The sequence below is a fragment of the Malaclemys terrapin genome, chromosome 2 (assembly GCF_027887155.1).
Source record: "Malaclemys terrapin pileata isolate rMalTer1 chromosome 2, rMalTer1.hap1, whole genome shotgun sequence".
NCBI classification, from domain to species: Eukaryota; Metazoa; Chordata; order Testudines; family Emydidae; genus Malaclemys; species Malaclemys terrapin.
Genome location: NC_071506.1, coordinates 24,528,793 through 24,545,602, shown reverse-complemented (window position 1 = coordinate 24,545,602; position 16,810 = coordinate 24,528,793). Strand labels below are relative to the sequence as shown.

The 16,810-nt window shown below is 43.4% G+C and overlaps 1 protein-coding gene across 3 annotated transcripts in view; it reads right to left on the bottom strand.

Moving 5' to 3' along the window:
- Window positions 1-16,810, bottom strand: part of TAF2 (TATA-box binding protein associated factor 2) — a 94,926-nt gene that overhangs the window by 24,965 nt on the left and 53,151 nt on the right. For all 3 annotated transcript variants that reach the window (XM_054018696.1, XM_054018697.1, XM_054018698.1), the window contains 4 exons: window positions 15,446-15,586; window positions 13,982-14,092; window positions 9,598-9,791; window positions 8,589-8,728 (listed from right to left, as the gene is read on the bottom strand). In XM_054018696.1, the coding sequence (XP_053874671.1) occupies window positions 8,589-8,728; window positions 9,598-9,791; window positions 13,982-14,092; window positions 15,446-15,586 (586 nt within the window). The remainder of the gene's footprint in view (window positions 1-8,588; window positions 8,729-9,597; window positions 9,792-13,981; window positions 14,093-15,445; window positions 15,587-16,810) is intronic.

Sequence of the window (16,810 nt, the reverse complement as noted above, 5' to 3'; positions counted from 1 at the left end):
AAGATTAGGCACTAAATTAGTAGGTTAGGTAGAGGCCTAAATCATTTGACTGTATCCCTTTAATTACCCTATAATACTACAAAAGAAAAACAATAGTATCGGATAAAGTAAACATATGAAAATACACAAATTCAAAGAGGCTAATCTTCATTCAACTGTTTTCCTCATTTCATTTTCGTGGGGTGCCACAACATTATTTAATTCGCAACCAGGCACAATATATAGTTACTTGCTCAGCAGTGGCTTTACTTATCTATCAAGACAGCATCCTCCACATTTCAACTGCATTTACTAATTGTTCCTGTGCAGATGCCTTCAACAAAAATGTTTGCTGCTCTCTTTCTACTTTATAGAAACATTCTCCATTTTCTGTATTTCATTTCCCTTATCTAATTTTCATCTGTTTTATTCACTTCAGTTCAGCTTTTCCTTCTGATTTGCTTCAGTTTTGGTCTCTACTTCAGCAGTTTTTGGACTATAACTTATTTAGCTTTTCAAGTCTAATCTACACCAACAAATAGTTGCTATTGCTCTTTGAAATGACCTATACACTTCTGAATACAAGGCAACTCGGTTTTAATGGAACAGGTAATTATACTGAGAATTATCTACAGAAAATCAGCATCTTCTCCTTAAAAATATTTTAATAGCTCTACTAGAAGAAAGAATGATTACAAACCCTACAGGAATTGTGATTCTTCAAGGCGTTTAGTCAATGTGCATCCAACTATAGGTACGCATGCACCTCATGTGTGAGAGACTGGATTTTTTTTTATTTTTTTCTTTAATTACTAGCAGTGTCCATCAGGCTATGCATGTGCCTGTGCGCTCGTGTGTGAGGGCATAAAGGGTGGAGTGGCCACAGCCCTCCCTCAGTTCCCTCTCAATTCAAAGCCTGCATTGATCAGGACTCCCAAAAGTGGAGACAGAGGGTGGGGTTATGGGATCCACAATATCTTAACTAACCTCAGTTGCTGTATGGTAAGAAATTGTTCTTTTTTGAGTATGTGTCAGTGTGGATCCCTCTAGAGGTGACTGACCCCCGGAGAGTGGGAATGAGAAGTTTCAGCTGTATCAGTCAGACAGAAGTACTGCACTCTAAAGTTGGCATCTGATCTGGCTGCCACATCAAAACACATGTTCAACAAAAGCTAGTGAATTGCTCCACATAATTGCCTTGCAGATCACAGAGACTAACTTTTCTGAAGCAGGTGGACAATGCCACCTGAGCCCCGGGGTGTAGTCCTTGATGTTTGGACGGAGTGACTCACCAGCCAACTGCTAACAGGTGGAAATATGCTGCATGATCCATTTCAAGTTGCTCTATGATGAGAGAGCTTGGCCTTTCGATACTGGATATAGTCACAAAGAGGCGGAGAAAGCCAGGAACGTTTGGTCCTTTAATAATACAGGTAGGTAATATAGCAAGGCTCTGGAGACATCCAAGCATGCACCTTCTTCTCTCTTGGCACTTAGTTCAGCTTCACCTGAAGACTGATAAGGTGATGGGTTTGGTTCAGGTGAATTTCGAGACCACCTTAATTGATGAACTTAAGAGTGTGGTTTCATCACCATCTCATCCCTATGGAAGGAGGAGTAACGCAGACTGGCCATAAGACCGTGGTGTTCACTAACTCTGCATTAGGTAACTGCCATGAGAAAAACCATATTGATGGCAATGTGGTGTACTGAGAATGCTTCCAGGGGATACTCGCTAAGCTTTAAAAGGAAAACGTGAGATCCCATGTGGGAGTCAGGTCCTGACTGGAAGACAAGAATGAAGAAGGCCTTTGAGGAATTTCAGTATCAAAGTGTGACAAGACAGAGTATGACTGTACTAGAACATGACACGCCAATTTCACAGCAAGGTGAACCTTAAGGAATTAAATGCTACTCTGTGTGTTTCAGGAGGGAATGTAGTCCAGGATTTTTCAGTATTGGGGCTTGCACTGGGTCAATATTATTCTGAGTTGCTCATATGGAGAACCTTTTACATTTTGGAAAGTATGTCTTCCTGGTGGATGGTTTCCTGCTTTGTATAAGAATTTCCTGAACTTGTAGTGAGCAGCTTCTGTCAGCGGTGCTCAGCCAGCCAAAATGACTACAGATCTGAGTGCTTTATCTGACTGAGGTTCCAGGATACTATGTCTGAGCAAACCAGAAGGTGCATAGGAGGCTTCTTTGATATCTCTACCAGGTTTGGCAGCCAAACTTGGACTGTATAAGGCTGTCACAATGACAAAGCGTTATCCTGTCCAATCTTGGAAGTTATTCTGGAGATCAGAAGAGTCAGCAAGAAAGCACACAGCAATCCCCAAGGCCACTGAAGAGGAAGGTGTCTGATGGGAAGACTGGCGTCATGCCTCCTCTGGAGCAGAAATTCAGATGTTTGGTGTCCTTTGTGGCAAACAAGTATATGGTGGGACACCCACAGACGACTGGTGCCTCCCCATACTGGGAGGGGGGCTCAATCTAACGGGGAGGACACGTATGTCTCCCCTGCCCAGTGACACCCACCCCACCCTGCATCCAGCCCAGGGCTGCCACTCTCTCCAAGCCGTATGTTACCTGTGGGGAGGGAGTTGTGTTCTGTTCTCTCCTTGCATATCCCCCTCTCCCGCTCCCCCGGCACGTTCGGCCACTCTCCCTGGCAACCGGGCGAGGTTTGGGAAGGAGCTGCGTCTGCCTGAGAGCCTAGCTAGGAGGCAGTGATAGCCCGCTCCCTGCCTGGGCCAGGCTGCCGGGGTTGGGTGGGATGTGGGAGGAGAGGGGCTCTGGCTCACTCAGCCTCTGTCCCCACAGCAGGTCCCTGAAGGAGGACAGTGAAGGGGGTGGGATGGTGGCAGGGAAGTAAAATGGATGGAGTATCCTGCTGATATGATTTCCAAAACCCACTTGTCCACAGTGATATGCTTCCAAGCTTGTTGGAAGTGAGAAAGGCCCCTGAAGCAAGGAAGGTATGCGAACTGTTGTAGCTGGTAAGGAGAAAGGGGGAGTAATTCAGAACCTCAACCAAACAATCAAAATTGGTGTTTTGATGATGAGGGTTGTGAGGTTGATACCTGTGTGGCAGACAGTCTCTTTCTGGAATCTCTGCCTTTTTTGTTGGGGTTCATAAGGTCTCTGGGAGTCAGAGAACTGAACAGGACAAGATCTCTGCGCTGTCTGGCACTTACTAAATTTCTTTTTAAGTGCACATGTGTAAATTCCCAGGGAATGTAGCATGGCCCTGGAATCAAAGTATGCAGAGACTTAAGTATTCTCTGCAATCAGTTTTAAGTCATTGCAGGAAAGGTCCTTAACTGTATTCTGGTTCTCAATCCAAAATCCTGAGAGCTGAAGCCTGCAGGCCTCTCTCACGACTACCGCCATAGAAATAAAGCAAGCACCTGTGTCAGCAGCATCCAGAGAGGTCTGCAGAGATGTTCTGGCCAGAGGCTGACCCTCTGTAATGATTGCCTGGAACTGATCCCTCTGTTCTGGTGGTAAATGCTCAATGAATTGAGCTTTGAGTAACTGGTGAAATATAATCATATCATCAACACCTGACAGTAGGTGATCCTAAACTGCAGAGCCACAGACGAACATGATTTGTGACCAAATAAATCAAGATGCTTCTGATCTCTCTCGTACAACACTGATTTAGCGTGGTGCTAACTTCCACGTTAATTGGGAAAGATGGAACATAATATGTTTTTTCAGCCCTTCTACAAGTGGGCGATATTGTCGCTGGGATATTACTTTTGGAGGATCCAGCAGAGCAGAACCTTATCAATAGGTAGTGAATGCAATTCAGGCAGATAACGCTGTAGGCAGACTATCTAGAAGTTTATGTTGTGACTCCTTAACCTCCTCATCAAATGGTATCTGTAAGGAGGCCAGTAGCATTTTAATAAGGTCCTGGAACTGTTTGAAGTCATCAGCCAGGACTGGTGGGGCAGGCATGATTGCTTCATCTGGGGATGAAGGAAAGGTGTTGGTTGGCATAGTGACTTCTTTGACCACTCTTGCCTCCTGCTCCTTGAAAGTCTCTTCTTGTACTTCGGGCTTTTGAGAGAAGGGAGGGGGGGGGAGATAGTCTACCCCTTTGTGCTGACGAGTGATGCTGGCAGGTGGGGGTCCTAGAGAATTGTTAGTAGTATGCCTCTCATGGCTTCCAGTATGGACAATGAGGAGGCCCGTATGGTATAGGTGGGGGCATCCAAGAGTGCTCATACCACTGGGATTGATCTTGAAGGTGTCTTTCTGGAATATGCTCCTTCTCCCTAGAAGTCTCCATATTAATACTCCTCTGACAGTGAGGAGGGGAGCCCTGAACTTAAATCTGAGAAACTGGTGAGAAATTCCCATCCTCCTCCTCCTCTTCAACATCACTTTATAGAGGTGGAGAATCGGCCGAAAAAGGTGATGACTCCGTCAGTACCGGGTAAATGTCTGGAGACCTAGAGGTCTTCAGTACCATGAACAGACCAGTACAGAACAAAGGGCAGCTAGGCATCTCTATCACAAGAGGTCTTATGAAAATCTAAACTCCTGCAATACCGACATGCTAAGCTATGCAGCACCTATTAAGCGCTGTGCAGGTGCTCAGGGCTGTGGCAGGGAGAGATTCCTCTCCCTCAGCCGTGGATCCAACCCAGCCTGGCCTGGACCCGCCATAGCTGTGGGAGATGTGCCCCTCCCATAGCCCCAACCCCAGCACGGACCTGCCGCAGCTGTGGAAAGGCACCCCTCCTGCGGCCCCAACCCAGCCCGGACCTGCTGCACCTGTGGGAGAGGCACCCCTCCTCCCCAGCCCAGGTGCTGCTGCGGGGAGAGAGAGCTGGTGGGGGGGGGGAAGGAAGAGAGCCGAGGGGAGTCCTCTCTCCCTGCCATAGCCCAGGGGCAGCCTGCACCCCAAACCCCTCATCCTCAGCCCCACCCCAGAGCCTGCACCCCCAGCCGGAGTCCTCACTCCTTCTCCACCCCAACCCTCTGCCCCAGCCCTGAGCCCCTCCCACACTCTGAACCCCTCGGCCCCACCCCTGCCACATGAATTTTGTTATGTGCACCAATATTCATTCCACACATGGTGGGAAAAATTAGAGGGAACACTGCCAAAATGGTGTTCGGTACCAAGGCAGCAGCATGAGTAGAGGTGATTGTAGCAGAAGGAATGGATGGTACCAAAGGGTTTATGCACTCTGAGAAGTGCCTGCCAGATGATAGTCTGGTCTTCTGTGGTACCAAAATGGTAGATACCAAGAGCCTGAGTGATTCTATTGGAACAGATTTAAAGGTGGTTGTCTTCTCCTTGCCACCTTGATTCCCAGATGGTACCGATGATCTTCCGGAGCTGGAACCCTTAGATTCTTTGGGTTTAATGGTGGTCGCAGTACCTGAGGAATCTGCAGCCTCGTGGGTACTGAGTAGGGAACCGCTGGGCATCAAAGCAGTTGTCTCAATCAGCAACAAGGGTTTCTTTGAGGTAGATTCACTACTTGAGGAACCTGAACTCTATTTCCAAGAGTCTTTTTGAGAAGATTCTTGAATCTTCCTCTTAGAAACTCCAGGGGAGTGTTGTGACGAAGCGGCTGAGGCAGCCGACTTCCTTGGAGACTGGTATACAAGGTGGCGGGGTCCTCTGGCCTGGGTCAGAAGCGGGATGGAAGGAGCTCTCCATCATGAGGTGGCACAATTTAATCTCCCAGTTCTTTCTGACTCTTGATTTTAAGGACAGGTAAAAATTACACTTTTGGGGAATTGTGACTCTCTAAAGGAACAGGTACATCAGGAATACCCATTGCTCACAGGACAGCCTCCCAGAACAAAAGGCAACATTTAAAACCCAGATAGCCAGGCATACCCTCCCAACAACCGAAAGGTCCCCACAAGGAAAAAAAACTGAAACAACAACGATCCTCACAAGATTTTTTTGTGTGTGTGTGATTTAACTACAGCTAATCATAATTAACGACTACAACTAAGTTAAGTAAAATTATGAAAAAAAATTATAGTTGAGGTAAGCTCAACATAGACACTGTTGAGGCTCCGTCTCAGGCTGAGGCAGCGGAGAAGAAACTGAGGGCAGTTTACTTGTGCAGCTCTATATAGCCACGGTGCAGTGCATGAGGTAGAGTAAAGAGCAGGCACGGGCCACAGGGGCACTGCTACCTAAAATCTCTGATCACAGGTGCATGTGCACCTGAAGTGAGGCACCCATAGGGACACTACTCAAAGAAGAGCAGGGCTCACACATGGCTCTGATGGACACTCGCACACCTACAGTGGGATCAGGGGTGAAAGTAACACTCAACTCTTACCAGTACGGGGGCTGACTCCAGTCAGCATCCCCCAGCCAGCCTATCCACGCTGCCTGGCACTTTTAAATCGCTGGCAGATGCTCCTTTTGCCCCCCACTGTCAGTGGTCCGGGGGGCAGGGAGGAAAAGGGGCAGCGACGTTAAAGCTTTAACATCGGCTGCTACGGGCCAGTTCCGGCGGCCACTTTTTACCAGTACGCCATACGGGACCATTCCAGCTTACTTTCACCCCGAGTGAGATCCACATTGACACATATTCAAAGGAAGACAGTGCCTTTTACACAAAGGAGTTATTAATTTTGGTTGCTCCTTTAAAACTTTTGAATACTTTAAGTACTGATAATTTGGTCTTGTATCTGCATGTCAGGTAGACTTCAGCCTATCACTCTAAATAGTAACAACACATAGGTTCCTCAGCATCCTGTGCTCACGTTCTGGGCACTCTGCTTGATAAGTGACTGAAGTAGAGTAGAGGATGGATGGAGCATTACATATGAGGATAGCTTTATATGGAGAAAAATTAATACTGCTTAATTAAGAGACGTAGTTTTCCTTGTCTCCTTTAGCATTAAATCACAGGGTTATCTAAAAATAATACCTATGCAAATTGATGAAAACATGCTATTCAGCTTCTAAAAAACATTAAGGGAATATATAAATCATTGCAAATAAAACTGTGCAGCAGGAGCTCACAATGGTTTTGAGCAGTTTAAATCAAACTTATTTAAGTTGCAATTCCTAGGATTGCTAATAAAGCAAGTTTTGTAAATGACCTTTTATTATGGAGTGGACTGTCTGAAAAGCAACTTCTCTATATGAATAGTGTCAGGGTACAGAAATAAAGAACCCCATCTTTCTTGGTAAAAAACAAGTCTATTCTATTTACTAAACAACTAAAGGCTCTTATGCTTGAAATATAATAGGGATCTTCTGACATTTGCCATGTAGTGTAATCTGTTTATGCCAGACTTAAATGACTGATATTAATGCTTTTGATCTGCTCTTGAAATTTACATGGTAACTAGATGACACTATAAGGAACAAAGACAAGTCTGGCCTTTGATACAGTACATCTTTTAATAGTCTAAAAAACCCCAAACAACAACCCAGTAGATCCTCACATTCCTGGCAGATGTAACAACTAAAAATGTTGTTTTCCAAAGCAGGTACCTCAAATTACAAGAGTTCAAGAGCTCTGAAAGTTTGTTAGTCTCACTCTGGCACCAGGAACCTGAGAGCCTAAGCTTTCTACACCCTTCATTAAACAAGATACTCCACTCAGAGGTCAATGAGGGGGAAAATACCTCAAAATGCACTCTACAGAAGGAGAAAGCAAATGAGAAAAGAGAAGGAAAGCTCACTATTACCTGAAAAAAAATGAAGCATTAAATTTATAAAGGAATAATTAGGGGGCCTAGAACACCCCTGACCACTTTTGTTTGCAGAGACAGAACTCCAGGAGTTTGCCAGTTGGGCGGGAATAACCTGCAAATACTACAGCTGCGCCAATCTGTGCACAGAGAAAGACAAGATCCCAGCAATATTGACTAATGAACAGGTTAAGCTAGTACTAACTATGCATTTGCATAAATCACTAAAGCCTTAATTTCCAATAGCCTCTGGAAAGTTTGCTAGTGTGGAATTTTAATTTCAAATGATGGTTAAGAAGAAAGTTACAGAATATTTTTCAAGCAGTAAAGAATCCTTACCTCAGACCTATTATAGGCACTTTAAACAAAGAAACAAATAAATAAAAGCAAATAAGCTTTTCAAAATGGAAACATGCTATAAATAAGCCACATAAGGGAGTGGAAAAACACAATCAACCAAATAGCCAGCCAAGCCGAGCCTCTGCCTTCCAATTCATAACCCAACATGCCTGCAAATGGCAAATTGTAACCTATTAGCAAAAACAAAAACTAAGGTTGCATCAAGAAACACACCACTCACTCAAATTCTTTAAATCTTGAAAATAAGTAAAGGGAATTCTTCAGCTTTCTATATCACCTACCATACCGTCAAAAACACATTCCATAAGGCATTTGTTTCTATCTTCAGGAGATACTGAAAAGCAATATTCATCCGAATTTCATGAAACTCATGCTCGTAAGGACAAAAACCTTATTAGTAATCCTGTGCTCTCTTTTATCCACACATTGGCTCATCTGCTGTCATGGCGTCACTTCATCTGAAAAGTTATTCTATTTAACATTACTGAGGTCACTGTTCAGGTTTTGCATTGGTGTGTGAATTTTATGCAGTGATCGAAAGTTTTTTTTAAAATTACCTTTTGTGTAATCAACAACGGCCTCCAAAGCTGCTATTCGGATGTCCACAAAGTGTCCATATTCTGCATATGTTTTAAAGAGAGCAGGATCACTGGGGACATGTCCATTCTTCTGAAGTATACGAATGGCTTTCAGACAGCTAGATGAGGGTGGGGGTGAAGAGGGAGGACAATCTGCAGTGAGTTTCTGGAATATCAATTACTGTGAATAAAGCTATTTTCTTCAATATTATGATATTAATTTGTAAACTTCACTGCAAATTTTCTAGGATAAAACTATCCAAATTACTATACCACCATGGGTTTTTATAGTTGTCAGGACTGTAGGCACACAAAATTAATAAAAGATGAGTTTATACAGTAGATAGAAACACTGGACCAAATTCCCTACCGGAGCAAATTCACTCCTCTTGGCTTCAATGGAGCTGCTCCAACATACACCAGCAGAAAATTTGGCCCATTGCGTTTTGTATTCTATATATTGTCCCAATTGTTTCTTTTGCATAATCTTCATAAATTTACTGTGAATAATAAATATGGGATACATAATGTGATCATTTAACATTGCCATTAAAAATATATATTTTTAGATTTTGATGATTTGAGTGCTTAATTTTTCTACATTAAAGTTTCATTAACACTAGTTTTTGCATGTATTTGTTCTGTGAGGTTTTAATTTTCTTCCTGATATTTTCAAGTTTTCTTAATTCTATGGTTTTAAAAATACCTTACATACTTTGCAATATTTTTTAAATGAAAGAATGGTTTTTGCATGCCTTTTAGTGTCCCTTATGCCCAAAAATATTTTCCTGCATTCTGTTAATGCCCTTTTTTGTGTATTTAAAATAAAGAGAACACATCACTTAAGGCTAGGGAAAGTAAGCTCAATTTGATTACATCAGTGTTAACAGCAGGATGTAGGAAATAAAAAAAAAACAACAACATTAAACATGACTAGGTCTATTCTCTCTTTACATTTGCATAAGTTTTAGAAATTATTAAATCATACCTGACTGTAATGGTATGTCTGTAACTGGGCAGAAGCTTTTCCATATTTAAGAACCTGGTAATTTCCTCAAGTATGAGTCGAACATCAGGATTTAAATTATCCAGAGTTCGAACTTCATTGTTCACACTGACTGCAGGAGTTACAGAGTTGGCTAGTGCGTCAATCAGTTCAGCACGATAATAGTTGTCTGAAAACTGAATCAAAGGACCATCAATGAACAAAGAGAGGCAGAGCACATTGCACCATTTATTTTTTTTACAATAAAACAAACAAACAATGCTAAAGCTCTTAGTTCAGTTTACTCCTGTACTAAATGTTTAGATAATTGCTGTCTAAAGAGTCACTTTCTGTATCAAAAAATAAAACATTCACTATTAAACTGAATGAGTTAGTTGCTAGTGCACATACTTATGAACTTAATATAGCAGGAAGAATATAGTAAAAATCTATGAATATTCTGTTAATAGTCACACTCCAACCCTTTCTCCCCCAAATCTGTGAATGGAATGTTTTTCTCATTTATTAGCTCTGAACTAAAGCCCAACACTTTCAAACATGCATATCTTACATTAGGCACTTCAATTCGCATTTAGATGCCTAAATTTTCAGAGGTAGTAAAAACTCAAACTCTTACTGGTGTTAATGGGTGCTGTAGCACTTCTAAAAGTCAGGACACCTTTTATTCAGGTGCATACATATGGATTTCCATGTCCAGCTCTCTCTCTTGGTGCTTCTAACGTCTTCATCAATGTAGTACATTTGCAACATCCTTGTGAAGTAGGGAAGCATCATCCTAATTTTGCATGTAAGGATTTGGGGCATTGAGTGATTAAGCGACTTGATCAAGATCAAACAGAAGGTCTGTGGCACAGCTGAGAATTGGCCCTCAGTCTTCAGAGACCCAATCTAATGCCTTAAACACATGACCATTCCTCTTCCTCAATACACCCAGGTTTGAAATTTTGGTTCCTAACTGTGCTCATTTTGCTTAATTTAAATAATGACACATTTTATTTAGTGTCCTCTTGGTGAGTGGGGCATGAAAAGACCTTTTGTAACTGTTGTTCTTCAAGTTGTGTTGCTCCTGTCCATTCCATTGTAGGTGTGTGTGCTCGCCACATGCACTGGTGCCGGAAGTTTTTCCCTCAGTGGTATCCGTAAGAGCTGGGCTCTGGCACCCTCTGGAGTTGCGTGTGTATGCGCCAGTATAAGGGGTGCCGCCGGCTTCCCCTGCCTCAGTTACTTTGTGACGGAACTCCGACAGAGGGGAAGGAGGCTGGGTCATGGAATGGACATGAGCAACACATTTCGAAGAACAACAGTTATGAAAGGTAACTGTCTTTTCTTCTTTGAGTGCGTGCTCATGTCCATTCTACTGTAGGTGACTCCCAAGCAGTACCATCGGAGGCGGGTAAGAGTTCATGGATGTGTCGATTGCAACACAGCTTTGCCAAATCCAGCATCATCTCTGGCTTGCTGGCTGATAGCGTAATGCATCATAAACATGTGTACTGAAGACCATGTTGTGGCCCTGCAGATGTCCTGGATAGGGACATGTGCCAGGAAGACAGCCGAAGACACCTGAGCCCTAGTCGAGTGAGCCTTCACTACTGGTGGAGGTACAGTCTGCACCAACTCGTAACAAGTACGGATGCAGGTGGTGATCCAATTGGAAATCCTCTGAGAGGACACCAGAAGGCCCTTCATCCTGTCAGCTATCGTGATAAAGAGATGGGTTGATCTGCGGAGGGGCTTGGTTCGCTTCAGGTACAACGCCAGGGCATGTCTTACATCTAGAGCGTGCAGCCACCTCTCCTCATTGGTCATTTGAGGCTTTGGACAGAACAACAGGAGGAAGATATCCTGATTGACATGGAAGTGTGATACCACCTTTGACAGGAAGGCCGGATGGGGCCGCAGCTTTGTCCTTGTAGAATATCGTGTACGGGGGCTCCGAAGTGAGGGCTTTAATTTTGGAAACACATCTCGCTGAGGCAATAGCTACAAAGAATGCAACCTTCCATGACAAGTGGGGACCAGAAGCCATACGCTCAAAGGGCGGACCCGTGAGCCTGAAGTGGACCAGGTTGAGGTCCCATTGGGGAACCAGGTCCCGGATTGGCGGAAAGAGTCTTTCAAGGCCTTTTGGGAACCTGATTGACATCTCATGAGAGAACACCGATCTACCCTGGATGCAAGGTCGATATGGCTGCCAGGTGCACCTTGATCGAAAAGGAGAGAGCTTTAAGCGAAGCAGGTAATCCAGGATGGACTGCATAGACAATTGGGTCGAGGAGATATTCCGCTCTAACACCCAGCAGGAGAAACGATTCCACTTTGCCAGGTAAGTTGCTCTGGTGGAGGGCTTTCTGCCCTCCAAGATAATATGCTGTACCTGACTAGAGCAGGCTTGTACCTCTGGATTCACCAAGCTGTTCCAAGCTGTAAGGTGGAGAGCGGCGAGGTTTGAGTGCAGGAGTTGACAGTGATCCTGTGAGAGTACATCCAGGCAGCTGGGAAGTGGCCACGGGGCTGCAACTGCCAGGAACCAATGCTGGCGATGCCATGCTGGGGCGAGCAAAATGACCCTTGTCCCTCTTGATTTTTTAGAGGACTTTGCTGATGAGCAGAATTGGAGGAAAAGCGTACATCATGTCTCCTGACCAAGACAGGAGAAAGGCATCTGATAACGAGCCTCTGTCGAGCCCTTGGAGAGAAGAAAACTGATGACACTTTCTGTTCTGTCTAGTGGCGAACAAGTCCACTCGGGGAGCTCCCCACTTCTGGAAGAGCATTCTGATGACCTCCGAGTGAAGGGACCACTCGTGGTGAGAGAAGAAGGACCTGCTGAGGCAATCCACCAGCGTGTTGCATACGCTGGGGAGGTGCGAAGCTTCCAGGTGGATTGCATGCTGGATTCAAAAGTCCCATAGACAGAAGGCCTCCTGGCACAGAGCTGACAATCAAGTTCCCCCCTGCCTGTTGATGTAGAACACAGAGGCCGTGTTGTTCGTCAACATCTGCACTGCCTGGCCAGACAGTTGGGGAAGGAAGACACTGCAGGCCAGGCAGATGGCTCTGAGCTTCCCGATGTTTATATGCAATGTGAGCTCCTTTCGAGACCATAACCCTTGAGTGAGCAGTGTACCGAGATGCGCTCCCCAATCGAGGTCAGATGCATCCGAAATCAGGGAGACCATTGGTCGTGGGCTCATGAACAGCACACCTTCCAACACCAGAATCAGGTCGAACCACCACTGCAGAGAGGTAAGTACCCATGGAGGGACTGTGATGACCTTGTCTAGGTGATGTCTGCCCGGGGAGTAGATCAACTCCAGACACATCTGGTGGGGACGCAGCCTGAGTCTCGCATGTTGGAAAACATAGATGTATGCTGCCATGTGCCCCAATAGTCTGAAACTGACCCAGGCAGTGGTGAGTGGATGGGCAGTGACGATGGCAATCAGAGCTGACATTGCCCTGAACTTGGCCTCTGGCAGGAATGCTCTGGCTCAGGTACAGTCTAGCACCTCTCTGATAAACTATCTGTTGGATCAGGATCCAGGGCCGGCTTTAGGCATCACAGGGCCCAATTCGAAGGAGCTGCCGCCGAAGTCCCGCCAGTGTCCCACCAGGACTTTGGCGGCAGCTCAATCGGCTGCCGGTGCCTTCGACGGCACTTTGGCGGAGGGACCTTCCTCCGTGGCAGCGACTGAGCTGCCGCCGAAGACAGTGGTGGGACTTCGGCAGCAGCTCCTTTGGGACGTTGCGGAGCCCTCTTAGGGGTGCAGGGCCCGGTTCCGGGGAATTGGCTGAATTGCCCTAAAGCCGGCCCTGTCAGGATCAATGTTGAATTTTGTTAGTTTATCAACAGGCCCAGAGCTTGACAAGTGGTTCGCAACATCTAGATGCTGCACTGGACCTAGACCCTGGAGTGGCCCTTGATGAGCTAGTCGTTAAGGTACGAGTAAATCTGGATGCCCCAACATCTGAGGTATGCCACCACCACCAACATGCATTTCGAAAACACCCTTGGTGCCGTTGCTAGGTCAAAAGGGAACACTGCGAATTGGTAGTGGACTGTCCCAACTACGAAACGTAGGAACCGTCTGTGTCCATGAAATATCGATATGTGAAAGTAAGTGTCTTTCAGGTCGAGGGCGGCATACCAGTCTCCCAGATCCAGGGAATAAATGATGGAGGTCAAGTTATCTACTACCAGTTTTTGCTGAATCTGTGTGTATATTTACACATTATATGTTCATATACATATAAGTTAGTAGCACAGGGCATTGTACTGAAAAGACTATTGCTCTATATACTGCCTATAACAAGAGAGAGTCATTAAAATAGATCATCAAACATTTGTAGGAAGGTTCCTTACCTTATTTTTCCTGTTGTCATTGTACTTGATTAGGTCTAAAATAAATGTTAAAACCTCTTTAGGACAGAGGTTATGAACATCCCTCAGCAAGGCCATGGCAACAGGCATAGTCTGTGTGAAGATTAAAATAAAATTCTTATTATATTAGCAGGAAAAACAAAAACATTAAATATTAAATTAAACAATGAGCAATGAACAGTTTTACTCTTTGAAAAGTCCATTTTTAGATGGCTTTTGAAAGTCAGACTTCATACCTTATATACAAAGGGTTGCACAATTTTTAGTTGAAAATATTGTGAAGTTATTTTCTAAAAACAGTTAGCTCTGACGGAGACAGACTTGAAATGGCTCTGAGTATGCAGGAGAGGAAGTTGATGCCAGGCAAATAAGGCTAAACATGGCAAATGAAACATGAGAAGCAGAATCTAAAATTTAGGAAGCTGAGGGTTAACATGCTGTGGGAAGAGAAACAACACTGAAGGTAGCCGGAAAGAATAAACAAAGATCAAAAGCATTTGCAAGAATATGAAAGAAGGCTGGGATGAGAGAGAGAGAGAGAGATGGTGAAAAACGGTGAGTATTTTTGGAAGGGAGGAGTGGGAGAAGGATGTGGAAGAAGAGGGATTAAAACTAAAGTTAGGACAGAACTCAATAACCCAAAATTTTTTAAAAACAGAGCTTGACAGAAAATCATTGTCAATCATTTCAATTGTTATTATTTTTTATCACAAAAGCACGGAGGGGCCTCAAAAGATTGGGGCACCTTTATGCTGGGCACTGTACACATACAGTATAAAAGACAGTCCTTGACTTGAGAAGTTTAGAATCTAAATTTAGATGCAACAAGTGGGTTTGACAAACCATAGGATGGAGCAGGATGGAGGGAGAACAAAGGGCAACAGTGATAAGATTATTGCATTCTACAGGCTAACTAGTGCACAACTTTATGATTTCAGATTCAATAATAATGACATTTGAATAATATTTGTATCATAAGAGATTCTTGTACATTAATTAATTCAAAAAACAGCTGACAAATAATATGAATATTTAACTTTAGGTAAGAGGAACAAAAATTGTTTAACAATGGTAACTAACATAATAAGTTCTGTGCAAGATTACGTTTGCACATATTCGCAAAGCATATTCCTCTATTATGCCTATATACTTGGTTCTAATAGTGAAATATATTTTAAATTTAAATGATTCCTGTTTGCTATTAGCTATTCAGAAAGAACTGTTATAACTTTCAATTTACTGTCTACTGACAAGAATGGAACAAACAGACACAGCATAACAAAGTTAGATACAATCATCAGACTGAGATTGTGGAGAGAACCAGTGATTTTGGCTTGTGGCTCAGACAGTGTTCTTACTATTTATATTGTGGAATTTGTCATTTGTAGAAAAAGACTGCTTCCTCTGACATATCTTTAAAAAGTACAATGAGAAAACATATTTTACCTTTTGCAGAAAGTAGCTTTGAAAGTTCATGAAGTTGTTGGTCTTCACAATGTTTGGACAACTTTTACAACAAAACATTCGGGTAAAGAGTGACTTCATGGCTGGTGGTCCTGTCCATGTACTTACCATGGAATTTGCAATCTATATAATTAGGGGGAAGGGAAGGCACATTATCATCACCTATGCAAGTGTATCATAGGCTGAACAAAAGCACACATATTTGTTTCCAAGAATTAAAAAAAATACAATTGGACAGAATGAACTACTCTTTTCAACAGAAACATATTTTTATCAACATAATCTCATCTCCAACATACCTTCTATGCACTGGAACTAAAGCGTGTGGAACTCATTTTACTTATAGGAAGTCTGCAACTAATTACCATTGCACGATCAATTTCTGTTTTTAATTATTTCCTCCTTTTATATTTTAGACAAATATTTTCTGTTCATTAAGCCAAGTTTTCTGTCTCTACAGAAGCCAATTATGGAAGAGGCATTTGCAATAACAACTTCCCAAATTTACCCTGCCAATAACCTCAACCTAGATTTCAACCACGCGTCAACCACCCCAAGAGTAAAAGACCACCCCAAGAGTAAAAGGCAATTCAGGCTCCTGTCTAGCTGTAGTCATGGACCACAGTCAGGCAAATCTTCTTGAGTTCTGTTTCATCCTCTTCTGAGATCTTTAGTGTATAGAATAGTAAATGTCTGCAGAAATTAATATGTATATATTATTTATTGATAGAATTTTTAATGTTACCAGCAGAACTCCATGTATTCTATGATTCGACAGCAACAGAGGAGCAGTTTGCTTTTGGTAAAGGACACTCCACAGAAGAGTAAAGGAAAAAATATTCCTTATATACTGCAAGACTGAATGGAATGTGTGATGATGGTGTTCTGACCAAGTCCTGACACAGCCACATTAATGTTTTCCCTCTAATTTGTTTAGAAGGGGACAGTTTTTTTCAGGAAACAATTTTCAGTCAAACAGAGCAAGAAGCATTGAGCAAACAGGGAACTGCTGAGTTTCTTGGGGAAAGGCAAAGAGAGAAGGAGCCAAAGAGAGAAAATGCCTCTCTAGAGGTTGGCAGCTCCCTTCCCAATGACAGAAGTTCCAGTGCTTCTAACCCAAGAAGCCAAAATTGATCCAAATCCTCTCCCAGTGAGAAACCCCCCATCTTCATGCCCATGACTGCCAAATCCTTCTGTTTTCCTGAGACAAAGGTTATTATGAAAATGGTTCAAATCCTCACTTCTGAAATTTCTGAAGCAGTGTAAGACAAACACATTCGGAAGCTGTATTACCAAAGATTAAAACATCAACACAGTATAAACTGTTAATTAAATAAAGACTGCATA